Raw genomic sequence first — 16,546 nt, forward strand, 5'->3', positions numbered from 1 at the left:
TTCCAGAGCTTTAAAAATAAGAAGGCAGCATCCCAAAAGGTTTCTGTCCTGTTGAAGAAGCGAAGTCCAGGACTGGAAGACCCAAAAAGCTGTCTAACAAGGATGAGCAATACTTGAAGATAATATCCTTAATTGAATAGACAAAAGAACTGGCAAAAGGCACAGGTGTCGTTGTCCATCCATCAACAGTCAAGCACCTTTGACCATTGTTTCATAGTCCAATTTCTATGTTCTTGTGCATATTTTAGCCTTTTAGTCTTTTAATCTTTCTTAACAGAGGCATTCATACTGCAACACATCCTTTAAGTCCTGATTTCAAGAGTGACCTTCGTACAGTTAATTTGATGGACAACGACACCTGTGCCTTCTGCCAGTTCTGTTGTTAATTCAAATCACACAGGCAGGCACCGTGTCCAAGAACCGGGGCATCACAAAAATGACAAAAAAAGACTACAAAATTATTATTATTATTATTATTTATTTCTTAGCAGACGCCCTTATCCAGGGCGACTTACAATCGTAAGCAAATACATTTCAAGTGTTACAATACAAGTAATACAATAAGAGCAAGAAATACAATAACTTTTGTTCAAGCAAAGTACAAGTGTGACAAAACACAATTCAAAACAGATAAACCTCTCGTTTTATCTACAGTTTGCAGGAAATAAAAAGATGTTCAATGACAGTCAAGTATTTTGTTTAGCAATGTTTAGTTTTAGAGAAAGTGAGTATTTATTTTCAACAGGACTACTTGGGTACACTACATTGTATGAAAAGTTTCAAGAAATAAAATTGAAGTATTAATTAATATTTTTTGAAGACGCAATCCCACTTTCTTGTTTAAAAAAATAAAACAACAAGCGCTGTATGTATGTTAATGATCACAACCAAGAGTTTATAGTAACATACGATCTGTGTTCATCTACATGCTCGCTCAGCTAAATACAATTCTCATTCGCTAACCTACATAGCTACACGTAAATGCTGCGTACATACACAACCAAACTATTTACACATACTTGCATATTTGTATTTTCAGTGCATGACATACTGCATTTTCAGATTAAATAAAGGAAGTGCCTAACCAAATGTGTTTTACATCCATTTCCAAGATTTCAAGGACTTTTGATCAAATTCACGATTTTCATGATTTCCATGACCTCCGTGACAAAATCGTATCCTTAATTATGAGTTCTAATTCAATTATTTTCAAAACCCTTAATCTTTTAGCACAAAACTATTTAAAAACAGATTTTAGGACTTGTTAATCCTTTCTTTTCTTTAGTACAGCTCTAAAGCATTAAACACTTTAGAAATGCACTGTCAACAAGTGAAGTCAGTTGTGGAAAATAATTACACAATCTTCATCAAAATGTTTAAATGCAATATCATTTGAAGAACGATCGCACCCCCAGGAATTCTTTCCTTTTATTTGTACTCGGTTTTATAGTACCTACATGTTTGAGTGCAGTACCTACCTCAGAATGAGCCTTGAAGAGAGAAGCTGTTCACTACACAAGGTGGTTTTGTAGCATTCCGAAAATAATGTTTTCTTTTTTTGCACATATAATAATCTACCTTCTCTAGGGAACAGTATATAGGTTGAAGGTTTCTTTTGCAATGTTTAAATAAACAAAGGCATTCTTTTCCAGATGCCGGGCCTTCATGTTTACAATCAGTGGTCTTTTTTACAGTTTCATTCTTGTGCAACAATGAGGCTCTGACAGACGCATTATTTTAGGATCATTCTCCTGATAGCACTTTGTCAATGAATACTTCCTTTCATACCAGATAATAGTTTACCACTGTTTGCTTTACCATACATATGTGAGATTAACCATGCTTAAATGTGATTTACCAAGATTTCCCTATGCTTTTACAGGCTTTAGTACACTATGTATGGTACATGTAGGTACACTCTGCCACATGCATTCCATGCTATACCACAGTAAATTTTGGTGTTGCAGTCTTCTGCAGTGTTGCTTAAGAGTGCTTTACAGTAACCCACCATCAGACTTTCTTCCCGAATTCTGATTGTTCTCAGCTTCATGCAACTTAATAAGAACATTTCTGAAACAATGCTTCACAATCAATTGAGTTGGTGTATGATCAAGGTGACATAGTTAATGCACTTTCCTCACATGTTTGGAGCCCTGGGCTTGAATCAATTTTAGGTCACAAATATCACAAATCACCCCCCAAAAATAAATTCAACACAATGGGCATATTTGAAGGTAGCTCGAACAAGAAATGCTAAGGATGGGCAAAAGGACTAAACTGTTCCCTCACTCCCCTTGATTCACGCTTGCACTAATATTTCCACAGATTTCTGCTCAGCAGATACAAAGATAGGATTGTGAGCATGTGTGTATGTGTTGAAGGAAGGAGCTCATCGGTGCAGATTCTGTACTATGAAGATGGGTTTCCTTAGGGGCCAGTGTGTTTGCTGGAGCCCAGAGTCAGACATACAAAAACAGCCGTCCACCAGATTGAGACTGAGATCCTCAAGCTAGTGGAATGGCTGGCGTCTCCTAATAGAAAACAACTGTCACTGCTTGGACTGAGTGCCCAGACATATCGCCAATGTCTGCAGTTTGAGAATTCGACAGTTACACAGCTAGCAGGCAAAACAAGTCTGCTAATATTCTTGATACCAGACAGGCCTTGTTTTATTATACAAATGAAATTAGACAAGGTCTTACTTACTGTACATACTATGTTCTCTACCCATTAAATACATTAGTTTAACTTGGTGTTTTGTGCATAAAGTCAGGTCTATGCTTACTATGAGATGCAACTGAGTCTCTAGCACAACACTGTACAAACTAGCAACTAAGCGTTCATCTGTTTTTCTGTATGTACAGTATAGTATGTTAAAAGTGAATACTGCTGTACAGCATTCCTTTCTAGTCCCTGTTTATTTACACATCAAAATATAATTTAGATATGTGGGTTACCTGGAGTGCAACGAGACTTTTTGCATAATTTTGCAAAAAATGTAAATCAGTATGTGATCAAGTTTATCAACTTATTGTTGACATGTAAAGAAGAAATATATATTGCTATGTATTAACTTAACACAAGTTAATGACAGAACTTTTCTATATATCTGTTAAGTTGTAAATTGTAGCCAAATACAGAAAAGTCAATCCTGTGCTCAGGAGTAAAACAATAAAGTCATCCAAGCAGATGAAAAAGCTGGAAAAGATAGTTCTCCAAGACTATCAGCGGCTCATGCTTTTCCTGTGTATGCTGTACCTGCAAGGAATCCCATTTTAAACTCAAACGTGTTGTAAAAGCTGTTTGTGTCTGTGTTACATTTCCACTGTTAGCTGTCCTGTTGTATCATATTTAACAGATGTGTGAAAATGTGCCCCTTGGCAAGGTTTTCCTTAATAACACTGGACAACCGTAACAATAACATACACTGAACCAAAATTTAGCACCCCCTTTTTCCTCATAAGGTTAATAGAGGATGAACAAACCTGAAGAGATCCCTGAATTTGCTTCTTAGATGACTGCATGACAAATACAGGTCATAGAGGTAGGCCAATATACACCTCTCCGGAGAAGAACATTCGGAAGGGTTCACCACATGCTTCACAACACCACATAATCTGCAAAGGGTTGGGAAGGGTTAAGACTTCACCACAGAGTTAACCAAACATACCCATTTAAAACCAAAAAACTACCAAGAATAATCCTGGATAATGATTGGTACATTTATTGTATTTTTCTGTTTTAAAAAATGTTGACAACATATTTATTATTATTATTATTATTATTTATTTCTTAGCAGACGCCCTTATCCAGGGCGACTTACAATTGTTACAAGATATCACATTATACATTATTTCACATTATACAGATATCACATTATTTTACATACAATTACCCATATATACAGTTGGGATTTTACTGGAGCAATCTAGGTAAAGTACCTTGCTCAAAGGTACAACAGCAGTGTCCCCCACTGGGGATTGAACCCACAACCCTCCGGTCCAGAGTCCAGAGCTCTAACCACTACTCCACACTGCTGCCCTGATAATGTTAAAAAGATTGCAAACTATAATGAGCAGTTATTATTTGCTTAACTATGGGAGAGGATTAGGGTTGTTTTCTTAACACACAGCCTGCACTGCAGTCACCTAGTAGCACAACGAACGCAGTTATGCAATGTGTTACCATGTCGATTGAGTTATGCCTCACCCTTCAAAAACTTGTGCAGTCTGGTCTGGGTTAAGGATAAGGCAGGCTTGGTATCGTCGTAAAACAGCCACAATGCACAAGCAGGGCCCTGTTGTGTAACTCCCAGCTAAACTGGATGATTTCAGCCACAGTTCAGCTTCCACAACGCTCAGCTCATTTAAAAGCTAAAAGCAAAAAAAAAAAAAAAAAAAAAAAAAATGATGAGAAACCAATTGAAAAACACTTTTCTATGCTTTGAAAAGGGGTACAAGAAACTGATTAATGCATACCGGAAAAGGTACAGTACAGCCAGCATGTGTGTTGCAGTTCCACTTCCTTTCATTATTTCAATATGCATTGGTTCCTTCTTACTGGACATGTGTTTGACCACTTTGAAGTGGCTGAAGGTGTATGACTTGATAAAGCAGCCGTAGATACACAAGCTGCACCACCACATCATGCATGGGGGTACATTAAAAAGCGCTCACAGCCATTTTCGGGACTCATTAGACGGGAATTCAATCTGAGCTATTTGAAGGTCCAGTATCTGTATTTTGTACAGAGCTGCATTAAAATGAAATATTGCACTTTAATGTAAATGTCAGCTTGGGAAACTTCAGCAAAATATTCAAAAGTTTGACTTCTGCATTTGTCCCTTATTTACTATTTGATCATCTCATATTCCTGGAAACAACATGTTTATGGAAACTCACGATCACAATGAGCTGTTGTTCAAAGCAACCAGACACTAATGTAACCAAATTATCCATGTATCTTGTTTTGCTTTGTGGAACCCAACACATATACTTTGTTACCTGAATAGCAAAGTCTATCAGACCACTGATGTTAAGAGCTGCCTCCATCATGTCAAAGATAATTTGTATATGGTGTGCCAGTGGCAAATGGCATGATGTCCCTGATGCAAAGCTGGTTATTTGCTCCAGCACATTGCTTGCAATCTGTTGAGATGGGAAAACAAAATACATCAAATGCTCATTTGTATTTGTTTTACAATACAGCCGTGGCCAAATGTTTTTGCATCACCTAGAACTTTACGATTGAGGCACAATTTAAAAAAATAAACTGTATGAACATAATTTAGATTTTCTATTTGACATTGTGTAATCAAAGGAACTACAAAATTATATTTCAAAAGTCTAACAGAACCCATAATAGTTGTACAGTATTTCATGTTAGATTTTCAAATGTTAATTTTTTTTTATATTTTTGTCAGTTTTTTGTTAAGTATATGGAAAATTCAATAATTCAATATGTAACATTATTCAGCTGGTTTGATTTGAATTTATGAAGCAAAATTAGTAAATACGACATAGTCAGTCAGTAACACTGTATACTGTATTGTCGTTACTATTATCTTGCTGCTTCTGCTTTGTCTTTTGTGGAAGAGAATGTCTGAAAGCATTCAGCCCAAATAATCTCTCTTACCTGAGATGTCACCTGATGCTGGTCAAAATAAGACAGCTGCCTCAATTTGGTAAAAACGGTTTCCAGCGTAGGGAATGTTTGCTGTTTGTTCTTCTTGGTTTTCTGTTCTTCATCACCATCTTAATACAGGATTAAATCAGTTTAGTAATACTCAAAACAAGGCAGTTCTAGAAACCAAGACTGTGTGCTGCAAGACTGGACTCCCGACCCCCCTAATTTGGCTAGGTCTTCTCAGAACACAAGTCACAAACAGTATATATTTGTTTTTACTTTGTGGGTTTTTAAAAACAACTGTTCAAAAAACATATTGTAAAAAAAAAACAAAAAAAACAATAAAGGGGTCAATAAATGCTACCCTGTGGTATTTGTGAAAATGTATGCAGGAAAGCTAATATTGTGCTGACCACTCCATCTTTACAATGTTCTAAATGAGCTCTGACTTTCTAGAGGAAATGGAGTGTATTACTATGGTGTGTGAAAACAACCAGTACAGCAGGTAGGCTTCTTTGGGGTTTTGTCCCCTGGGGGGTTGAGCTTTTAGAAGCCACAGTTAACGGAACACCTACTCCCCCTGCTGAACCATGTGAAATTGAAATCCAATAAACTCTTTGTTTAATCATTTTAAAACCAAATTACATTAAGATATCGATGTAATCTAAAAAAAAAAAAAAACACTGCTTCTTCATGCTTATCAATACTAAATAAGACATGTTGAGGTTTCTTGTTATTGGGTTGCAAAGGTGTTGTCAAGGGCAAGGTGGTCCCTATTAATTGATAAGCTTCTACGCTGTCCGCATATAGGGGGGCAGAGCTTCTTTACAGAAGAACGAAAGGGAGGCTGCCTCTTGCTCGTCACCATGGGAACCATGAAAGACGCGAATAACAGTGTTTGGATCAAATAGGATTGTGGGAATTATAAGGGGTAAAATTGTCATGTGCTGCACCTAGGCAGGGCTGAAGGGCCAGTGAGCTTGAGAAAACATTCCGAGGAGAGATAAGGGACTTGTTTAGTCTGTTGCCCAGTGCTGAAAGAGCTTCTGTGTTTGCACTGCACCCCTGTGCCTGTCTCCCTTAAGCAGAGAGTTTCAGATTTTTGAAGAAAAGTAGTATTCCTTTAACATACAGTTGTAGTGTGATTCCCTGCAGTGATTGTGTTTTTCATTATTACTGTACAGTGTAAGCACCCCAGTGTGAAAGCTTTATGAATGGCTGAAATGAAAGTTGGTATAAAGTTGTTTCTGTAAAATGTACCCTTGTTCAGATTTGAAGGGCAGGGTGGTAAGTGAAACAATTATATTGCAGAATGTGTGAAATAAATGGACCCTGTTTCACAATCTACTTCATTGTGGTGCAACACTTGGCTGCTGATGCAGTGTCAACTACATATGGTAACTCACTAGCATACGTACAATCTCCCCTGCCAATGATACGAGTAACACATTTCAGAACCATGAAAAAAGTTGCAGAGTAGCATTTCATAACTAATGTTCATGCAAACTTGAGACACGTGATTACCCATTGCCTTGCTTATCCTAATCAATCTAAGACTAGAACAATGAACCTAGATGGAAACTCCCAAAACAGTGTGCTAATGAATACCCATGTCAAGCTTCATCACGGTTGTTTAAAAGGTTCTTAAGGTGCACCTACTATAAAAGCGTTACTGTAACATACTTTACAAGAACGAGTTTCCACAGTATCTCAGTGACAGCAGGGATAATGCATTTTACAACAAACGTGTGACACTGGTTATAACATCAGGTTAATGAACAAAGGGCGACACAGAATATTAACTCAAAAAGGTTTATAATGTTTACTGACAACTGGTTAAGTCAGCGATTGGGTGAATGGGTTCGATTAACAAACGTTAATTCCTGAACGCACCTCTTGCTGGCAGATTGCTTTCTATACTGAGCCTTGATAATAACCGAACAAGTTGGCTGTAAATAAATTTAGCAATGCGAAACAAAGTATAGAGCCCCCGCATTGTTTGCATCTCAGCAATTAGAAGCTAACAAAGGATCCCATCACTGATTGCAGTCATTCACAAAAACAGATGTCCATAAGCATGCGGGGCATCCGGGATATCTATGACCCTTTACACATATATTTTCTTTAAAACACTAATCCCTTCTTTGCATCTCTGGCATTGATAAGTGGCTTCCTGCTTGCAGCAGACAATGCAGCCACTCTTCATGTGCCCTATGTCTCACTTGGGCACAGATGGTAGCTATATCTTCTTCCCCAAACTGTTTCTCAGGCACAGTTCAGACAGACTTTTCTCCAGTCGCCTTGCTTGAATGTTTTTTTTTTTTTTAAGGCATTTCCTCCTATCTCATTTCAAAACACACCCGATGAGCAACATCTCTTCCTCCCCACGCAGTGATTCAATACATCTTCAGCCACTGTCAGACTAATCAGAAAAAAAATCTGTACTGTATAGCAACCTTCTCATGTGAGCAGGAACGCCAACAAATTAATTTAAGAAAATAATAAAGTAGGTTGTATTCCATTTACCTGTGAACTATTAAAATGCACTATTTATATATCATAGGCGTACACAGCTTTTTATATTAATAACCTTACTACCAATACAATGCAACTACAAATAAAAACTACCTTGCGAACAGTAATTATATAATGATTATATAACCTTGTGAGTAAGTAGCCTACAGTGTCTGGAAAATATGCTTCAATAGCAAGCGATATGGTTGCCTATTAAAAGCTGGGACAAGGACACACCAGAATTCATTACTTCAAGGACAAGGACATTGAAAACATTAATTTACTAGTCTCTGAAATGCTTTTCCAGTTCAGGATTTTTAAGATGTCTTTGGTTATCTTCTTCAGCTGGTGCCTGGCCTCCTCGCGTCGCTTACCCACTCCATGGAGAAGAACCATTCTCTGGTTGCACTCATGACTTGAAGACTCATCCTGCAAGAGGAACGATACACATTGAGTATTACAACAACCCTCACAGAAAACTAGCAATGGGAAAACATTACAATACCAGTGTGTTATCCAGAACAGCCATCACTCTTCAGCACTGTACTCATGTACTGCAGTGGATTGTCAATGCAGCTACCCATGTGCTGCCATTAACACCCAACACACAACCATTGCGTTGTCATTGCAGTCACACTGCATTATCAACTAATGACAGTAAATGTAACATTTTGGATGCACTTTAAAATACAGGTGCACTAACTATGTTTAATTAATGGTAGTGAAATGTACGTGTATCCAACGTTTTAATTAATATTGATATTTGTAATGCCACATTAATGGTTTTGTATAAAAACAGATTCCTAGGCTTATAGAAAACAGTAGCATCCCATACTGTATATAGCAGATACCTACCTGGTCTGGATGATATGATACTCAGTGCACACAGAGTTTGTTTATGACCGGATATTATAGAGTAAATGATTGTGTATTGGACAAAGATAAGAGCAGCAGTGAGTGTTTTTTGTTAATGTAAGAGAGCATTCTGGGATTTCCCCACTTTGTTTAACATATATATATATATATATATATATATATATATAATTACAATATATAGTGTACAGTGGGTGGGTGATGGAAGATGCTTTTATAACTGTAGGCAGTACATTTAGCTCAGGTCTATTTAAATAATGCTAAATATTACAAAATGACTAACCCTAAGGGGACTTATTTTATGTTTCATGAGCCACTGTTTTGAGGGTTCAAAATACAAACTGTTCTAATAACATAATTTTAATGGAACTATAACTGAACTGCTGCTTGTCTCCAATGGTTTTGTACTATTACAATTGTTTTTATTCCTCTCATAAAATACACCTTTGAACTTCAGAGTCTGCAGTCTTTGTCTAAAAGACACAGTATAAGCCAGCTCTACAGACCAACAGTGTGCAAATACAGCGAATTCCATCAGAGACAGGCACCACTGAGCTTGGTGACTTTCAGGTAATGTATTCAATCTATGAATTAGCAACAAAATAATAGTCGAAAAGCTCTTTTTAATTATATATCTATTACAACATTATAAATTGATTATTTTCTGACTTAAAAGACTTTGAAGAAAACATGAAAAGAAATGTATTTACCTTCATATAAACATATATAGAACCTAGCAGGCAAAATATCTGTTTATGACTTCAAATGTGCATTGTGTGTCGCACACATTAATTTTGTGTCATCTATGTTTGACAACACAAGCATCCAAGCGATCTATATTTTTAATTAACAGAAATCACAGACTCGAACACACCTGTTTCTTCACTGCAATGGCTAATCCTTGTTTTTCAGCTGTCGTCCTTTCTGTTGGGCAAATAGTTACTATGAACACAGGACTGTTTGCACACCTGCTGTAATGTATCCTGCTTCAACTCACATCAGGTAATCACATCGTTTTTCTTAAATGTATAGTACAAATAAAAAGTGACCCTATGCATGCATAAAAAACAAGCAGTTAAGAAAGAGAAAGTGCTTTGGTTATTGAAATACATTACTGTGTCTTTTAATCAATCGATTGTGATCAATTTGAATCCTGTGAAATCCAGCGATACCTCTAGTTAAACAGTACTGGTAGAAGTTTGTATGGTACTGTATATATACAAGGATGCACTTGAATGTAAAGGAATAGCAGAGAGTCTGTGTGAGAAAGGTGTCATTACAATTTTACTAAACTATAATATAATAACAAATATCTAGAGTGGTAGAGATTTATAATTACATGTATAGCAGCTAATAAGATAATTAAAAAATGGTATGTATGCCTATAAACGGCATGTCATTTCCATCATTGAATTGTCTCCTGCACCCCTAAGTGAACAATAAAGATAAAGCTTATGCAACTCAGCTTTTGTAACAGCACTATCCCCTTGAACAGCTGCTGTATTACCAGGCAGTTCTGCTTCAGACTGACCTCCAGATTAGAGTTTGATGGTTGTTTATTCTATAAATGTATAGCGGTAATTAATTCTTCTTCTTCAAAACATTTAGAAGAAGAAGACCGAATTAGGTTTTCCATTGACACATATATGCTTGGCTAATAATTAAGCATTCAGGAAAGTTGTGCAAATCCACCAACAAATTGACAACTAAAAACATGACCAGGTAAAATGTACCTTTCTGTTAAAAGCACTCAATGGAATTCCAGTAAGGTACAACACAATCAGCAAAGATCTCGGTGCCTGTGTTCAAGATGAATCAAGGTTAAGCTTGAAGTTTAATATGGATCAATGTGGAAAGCACTGCATCAAGAATTGAGGCTTGCTTCATTTAAAATTGTGTTTGTATTGAGTGGTATTCTGTTTGAACGCAGTACAATTGAACCTTATGTTTCCTGCTACCCACTCAAAAAAAAAAAAAAAGAAACGCTGAGTGCACCACAGTGTGATTATCCTGCTCTGTATTAAATAAATACATTCATAATAAACATGTTGAAGTGAATTATAAAGCAATACCATATTCAGTATGTGATTTGGCAGGGCACATACTGTATTTGCTTAGGGGGGGTCTGGTGGTGAGACAGGTAAACATATAAATATTTTTCTATATTATCTTGACGTTTTACAAGCTTGGTGGAGGTCATTACAAAAGACAAGGCTGTTTTCGGTTGAACTATTGTATTGTATTTTTAATCAGGAAACCAAAAGGCGGAAGAGATGTCACTGTCTCCGTTTCTTAAGCTTTCTAAAATTAGGATGTACTTTTTTGTGACATATAAGACATTTCTCTTGATTTCTCAATTCCATTCTGCAATTTACTAGAAAGGTCTTGTGAGTTTGGATCCTGTGTGCCCACAAGTCACTGAAGAGAGTATCCGGAATTGTGTTCCTTCCAAGTGATATTGGTCTTGAATTGCAGCAAAAACTTTCACTTCAGAGTAAGACATTAAAGGTAATTATGTTAGATTCTTTGCAGTATTTCAACCTCTTTTGACTGCCATGTCTCTCTGATTGTCTTTGTAAGAAATAGTTTATTGTCCACTTGGTGTTTCATTCTGTATAGAGCATGCTTTTGTATTTGTTATACTGTGGTTTTGGAAAAAATGCTTGAAGTGGTGGAAATATGTGTAACTTCAATTTACAGAAACATGTCAACTCTCCAGTTGATCTGTTTAATATGTATATATTAACTAAATTAAATGTATGGATTACAAAAAGATGACTAGGTAAAGGACAGGTAAAGCTACCACTAGAGAAATAAATAATAATACATAAAATTAATTTGGCAGTTATTTGAATTTGTGCTTACAATTGAAACTTATGTTTCCATTACCCTTGCTTGTTTTAAAAAACTTGAAACTACTTTTAGCAACAGTTTTTACCTGAATGGCGTCCTGTAAAACACATTGCAGTAAAATGACAACGCCTTTAACTTTTCTTGCACATTTATTTTCTGAAAGGAGAAAAAAAGCAACTGGAAACAAAGTCTGAATTAAAAGGTTTGTAGGGGTTCCTAAGTTACTAAGTTAACAGATGTGTGTTTCTGTTTTCAGAAAGCAGGGTGCAAATTAAACTGCACCTACTCATAACAGTCCATCAGAAAGTGCTTTAGAAATAAAGGCATCCCCATTTTTACTTTTCAATTTGTTTTTGTATTTGTATGAATGATGTCAATGACGAACACTGATCGGTGGCAATGATTGATTTCAAACACTTCTCTTTGATGTTCCACAGGCTGGGCTAATGGATCTCACAGAAAGCTCAGAGAGTTTATCCAACTACACAAACCTTACTGAAGTGGACAGCAGGTGTATAAGAGACAATGCTGTACACCGGGTGGTATTCCCAGTGCTCTACACAATTCTCTTCATTGTGGGGATTTCACTAAACAGCCTGGCTGCCTGGGTGTTCTTTCAAATCCCCAGCAAGTCCAACTTCATCATCTATCTGAAGAACATTGTGGTCGCCGACCTTCTCATGACCCTGACCTTTCCCTTTAAGATCCTCCGTGATTCCAAGCTGGGGCCTGAATACCTTAAAATAATCGTCTGCCAGGTGACCTCTGTGGTTTTTTACTTCACCATGTACATCAGCATCATACTCTTCGGGTTAATAAGCATCGACCGCTATCAGAAAACAGTGAGCCCGTTTAAAAATGCCAAAACATTGAGTTTACAATGTGTGAAAGTCCTGTCAGCAGCCATCTGGGCCTTTATGTTTTTCCTTTCCCTACCAAATATGATTCTGATAAAACAGGAGCACGTTTCTGAACATTTCAAATGTGCTTCCTTGAAAACAGAGTTTGGGTTAAAGTGGCACGAAGTCGTGAACTATATTTGTCAGATTATTTTCTGGGGTAATTTAGCTGTAGTTACTTTTTGCTATGTTTTAATCACTAAAGAACTGTATAACTCATACACCAGAACCAAAAGCACTAACAAAAAGGGTAGGAAAACTGTCAAAATGAATGTATTTCTAGTTTTAGCAGTCTTTTTTATTTGCTTTGTGCCATACCATTTTTCACGTATCCCCTACACCATGAGCCAGACGAGAGACATGTTTCAGTGCTCACTCAAGATCGCCTTGTTTCAAATGAAGGAAAGCACACTATGGCTGTCCTCTCTCAACTCATGCCTTGATCCCCTGATCTACTTTTTTCTCTGCAATTCATTCAGAAAGTCCCTTTTTAAAACACTGAATCTAACTTTCTTCAGGCGCTTTTCAACCAGAAAGAAAGCACAGAAACGCTCCACTGAAGAGACTCCTCTTGAACCTACTTCTATCTAGAATTGTGACTAGTCGATACACCCAATTCTGTGTACAGAACTGACAATGCAATGCTCTTCCTTTAATACCAGGTTTTTTGTGTTTTTAAGTTATTTTAAATACATTTTAAAAAAGGCACAAAAGGAAAATAAAAGAATGGCAAACATATTTTACTTATTATACTGGCATTCAGTATTACATGTTAAGGTGTAATTTTGAGAAATGGAACAGACTGAGCAGTCCTGGATGATCTGATCTGGTGAATCCAGTACACCCCCCTGCCCTGGAGCATGTTTTGCTTGTTCAATCAAACAGTCCGATCTGCTCGATGAGCCGCTCCAAATATTCAAACATGCAGGTACTGCAGAGTCTCCACATTCTAATACTAGAAACAAACGACAAACTCTACTTGCATTACTGGCAAAATACAGCAGACGCAGCCTTGAATTACGATAGTCTGTACTGTGTAAGGGAAAGGTTTATATTTAACCCATAATATTATAGTTTATTGCATACAACATTTTTAATAGTAGCCTATGTATAATTTATATGTATAGCTACTTCTGAATAACAATGGCTACTTGGTTTGATTATGACCATAAATCCCAAACAAATCTTAAACCGTAGTATAAAACACGTCACATCCCAAAATCACTGTCAGCCAGAAATCAAGCAATATGATTTCGCGAAAAAGGCTAAAACCTGTTCCTGTTCCATTGCGAGCAAGCGGATCGCGTCCCAGTCTGTTCTACTCCAAAATTCCACCTTTAGTATAACTTTTTTTTTTTTTATATAGTGCTAGATGTTTTACTTTTGCATGGACTTTTATCTCAGATTTCCCAAAATCACTGCATTATAAGGGGGCTAGCATGTCTTTCACTTCTGGAGTCCTGGGTTAAAATTTCACAAGCGAAATTACTTTGCTGGTATCAGATGAGTCTGTGGAACAATCCGGCACAATTATCAGTCTGTGCTAGAGAGAGGTGCAGGACTGCATTGCAGGCTGCTCATGGAGCGTGCCTGACCTAATATGTCATGCAATCCAGATAGATTTATTACAGGAGAGAGAGCAGCTTCAAAATCCATAACCCACACACACATTACATACATACATACATACATACTTTTCAACCACTCTAATTGCTGCAGCATTGTATTATTTCCAATAAATAGAGCAAAGGTTTGGTAAATGCATATTCATTTGACAGCAACTTAGAGCAGCCACAATTACTATCATAGCCCTACATCCCAAAAGCAGTCTTTTGCAATAATTTATTGTCTTAATGTGAAGAAATACTATAATTAATAATAACAGAGGGCTGTGTGGAAGTCTGTAGGATGCATTAACACCCTGCTTTTGTTAAAACACCTGTAGATATTACACATGAATAAAATTTAAAGAGGGTGAGAGAACTGACCTGGGGGTATGTATGAGGATATAATTATGGGTAAACTAAATGAAAAATTATCTGGAATCCATTCCTGAAGTGCTCTGAGCTCAGACTGTTTGCAAAGGCTCTAGTGGGGTAATATTATGGAACTGTTAATGCGTGCAGAACAGATTTAATTGACATAATAAATATTGTTCCAGATGAATGTGCTGCCCACTGAATAGAACGACTCATAAAAAAGTTTAATGTCCTTAAAACTGCTTCTAGATTAACACAATGGGGAGTACATTAGACTGGCACTGTACATAGCTGCAAAGCTGTTTAGTTTGGGCTGTCGGAATTGTTTTTTGCTATACACTAGCTTTTTGTTTTCCCTTTCTTGTTTTAATGTTTCTTTATGTATTTAAATAATGCGCTGAAGAAAAAGATTTTTCAGAATATACTGCTAGTAACAACTTCTAAAAAAATATTGATTGACAAAGGACACAAGTTTTTCAATGTGCTTGTTAAGGTCTAATAAGCAGGTAGAACTGTATTAACTTGAGTCATTAACTTGCATTGTGTCATACTCGACTGGGGTCATACTCGACTGTCTATATTTGTAGTTGACATATTATCCACGTTAGGGAGGAGGAGAATTGCACAACACCATTTATCATGCACAAAGCAAGTTACCAGAGACAAAGAAAAACTATATTGTGCAATCAGTGAAAGCAGACTGAGAGCAAGACAAGAAAATGGTTCTGTTTATCCACAGTGCTTCATAGAAACACAGAACAACCCACATCGCTTCCAGAGCTAGAAACTGGCATGAGTTCAGAGTTTCATGAAAACGCATGCAAAACACAAACGTAGAATAACTCATCACATGCTATACTAAACAGCAAAGGACTTATTTGTTTGTTAAGCAGTGCAAACTATCTTTACTCTCTCTTCCTGTTCAGCTATTCTGAAAACTGGTCTCTCTCACACAAATAGGAGAAAAAAGACATGTGATTTCTAATTCAGATCTCCAATACCAAATCCATGTGACATGTGTACAAATTAACCTTTTCCAAAATGCCGTACAGTTTTAAGATAACCTGTAGCATTTGTGTAGAAAAGACTCATTTTCACTGTAGTAAAACCAGCTTTTTTGTACCTTGGCCAATACAGTATTTGTATCCCATATCAGCGTTGTTATTACTTTAGATAACAACTTGCATAACTAGCTGGATTAATAAAGATATGAAAAAGAATTACAATTCCTCAGCAATAAATAACTTGACCGAAGAAATTAGATATTTATCTCTACCAGAGAATAGTGTCACAGCTGCAACACTCTGAATTCAGAGAATTCAGCAATCTGAAAGAGCTTTAAGATACCATACCTTATTCAATGACATCTCATATTAATAAAAAGATACAGTTGCCTGACATACTGTATGTGAGGCTAAATAAGCCAAAGTGTCTTTATAGAAGAGCCATCATCCACTTTTGAACTATACTATATTATAATATAAAGGATCAGGGTTTTTCTTTTTTTTTGCATCGTTGCCAATACATATCTGTACACTAGATGGCTCTGGCTTCTATAAAGACATGGTGGCTGATCTAGTCTGGGATACAGATCTGGGTCCAGCAATAAGAGCAGCCTCAGCTCAAAGCACCCTAACACCGAAGATATCGGGTTAATTTTTGGTCTGACAGGTGAGAATTATAAAGATTGCACACGATAAACCGTATGAAACATTATTTTTTTTACATTGCTACGCTCTTAACAACAACAGTGTCGTCGCTCCTGTTCATCAGATTAGTCGGCTTGCCACTGGTATTGTTCAG

The 16,546-nt window shown here is 36.7% G+C and overlaps 1 protein-coding gene and 1 pseudogene across 1 annotated transcript; one reads left to right on the forward strand and one right to left on the reverse strand.

Annotated features, from left to right (window-relative positions):
- LOC117416781 (mediator of RNA polymerase II transcription subunit 12-like protein) overlaps positions 1-16,546 on the reverse strand; it is a 105,843-nt pseudogene that overhangs the window by 26,558 nt on the left and 62,739 nt on the right.
- Positions 11,382-15,967, forward strand: LOC117416664 (P2Y purinoceptor 12-like). The gene is made up of 2 exons (XM_034027973.3): positions 11,382-11,520; positions 12,303-15,967. Exon 2 carries the CDS (start codon positions 12,312-12,314, stop codon positions 13,353-13,355), a length of 1,044 nt encoding a protein of 347 aa, XP_033883864.3. The 5' UTR covers positions 11,382-11,520; positions 12,303-12,311; the 3' UTR covers positions 13,356-15,967.

This window comes from Acipenser ruthenus, chromosome 12, assembly GCF_902713425.1.
Source record: "Acipenser ruthenus chromosome 12, fAciRut3.2 maternal haplotype, whole genome shotgun sequence".
NCBI lineage: Eukaryota > Metazoa > Chordata > Actinopteri > Acipenseriformes > Acipenseridae > Acipenser > Acipenser ruthenus.

Coding starts and splice junctions, on each gene's coding strand:
- LOC117416664 (XM_034027973.3), top strand. CDS start 12,312: ATGGATCTCACAGAAAGCTCAGAGAGTTTATCCAACTACACAAACCTT.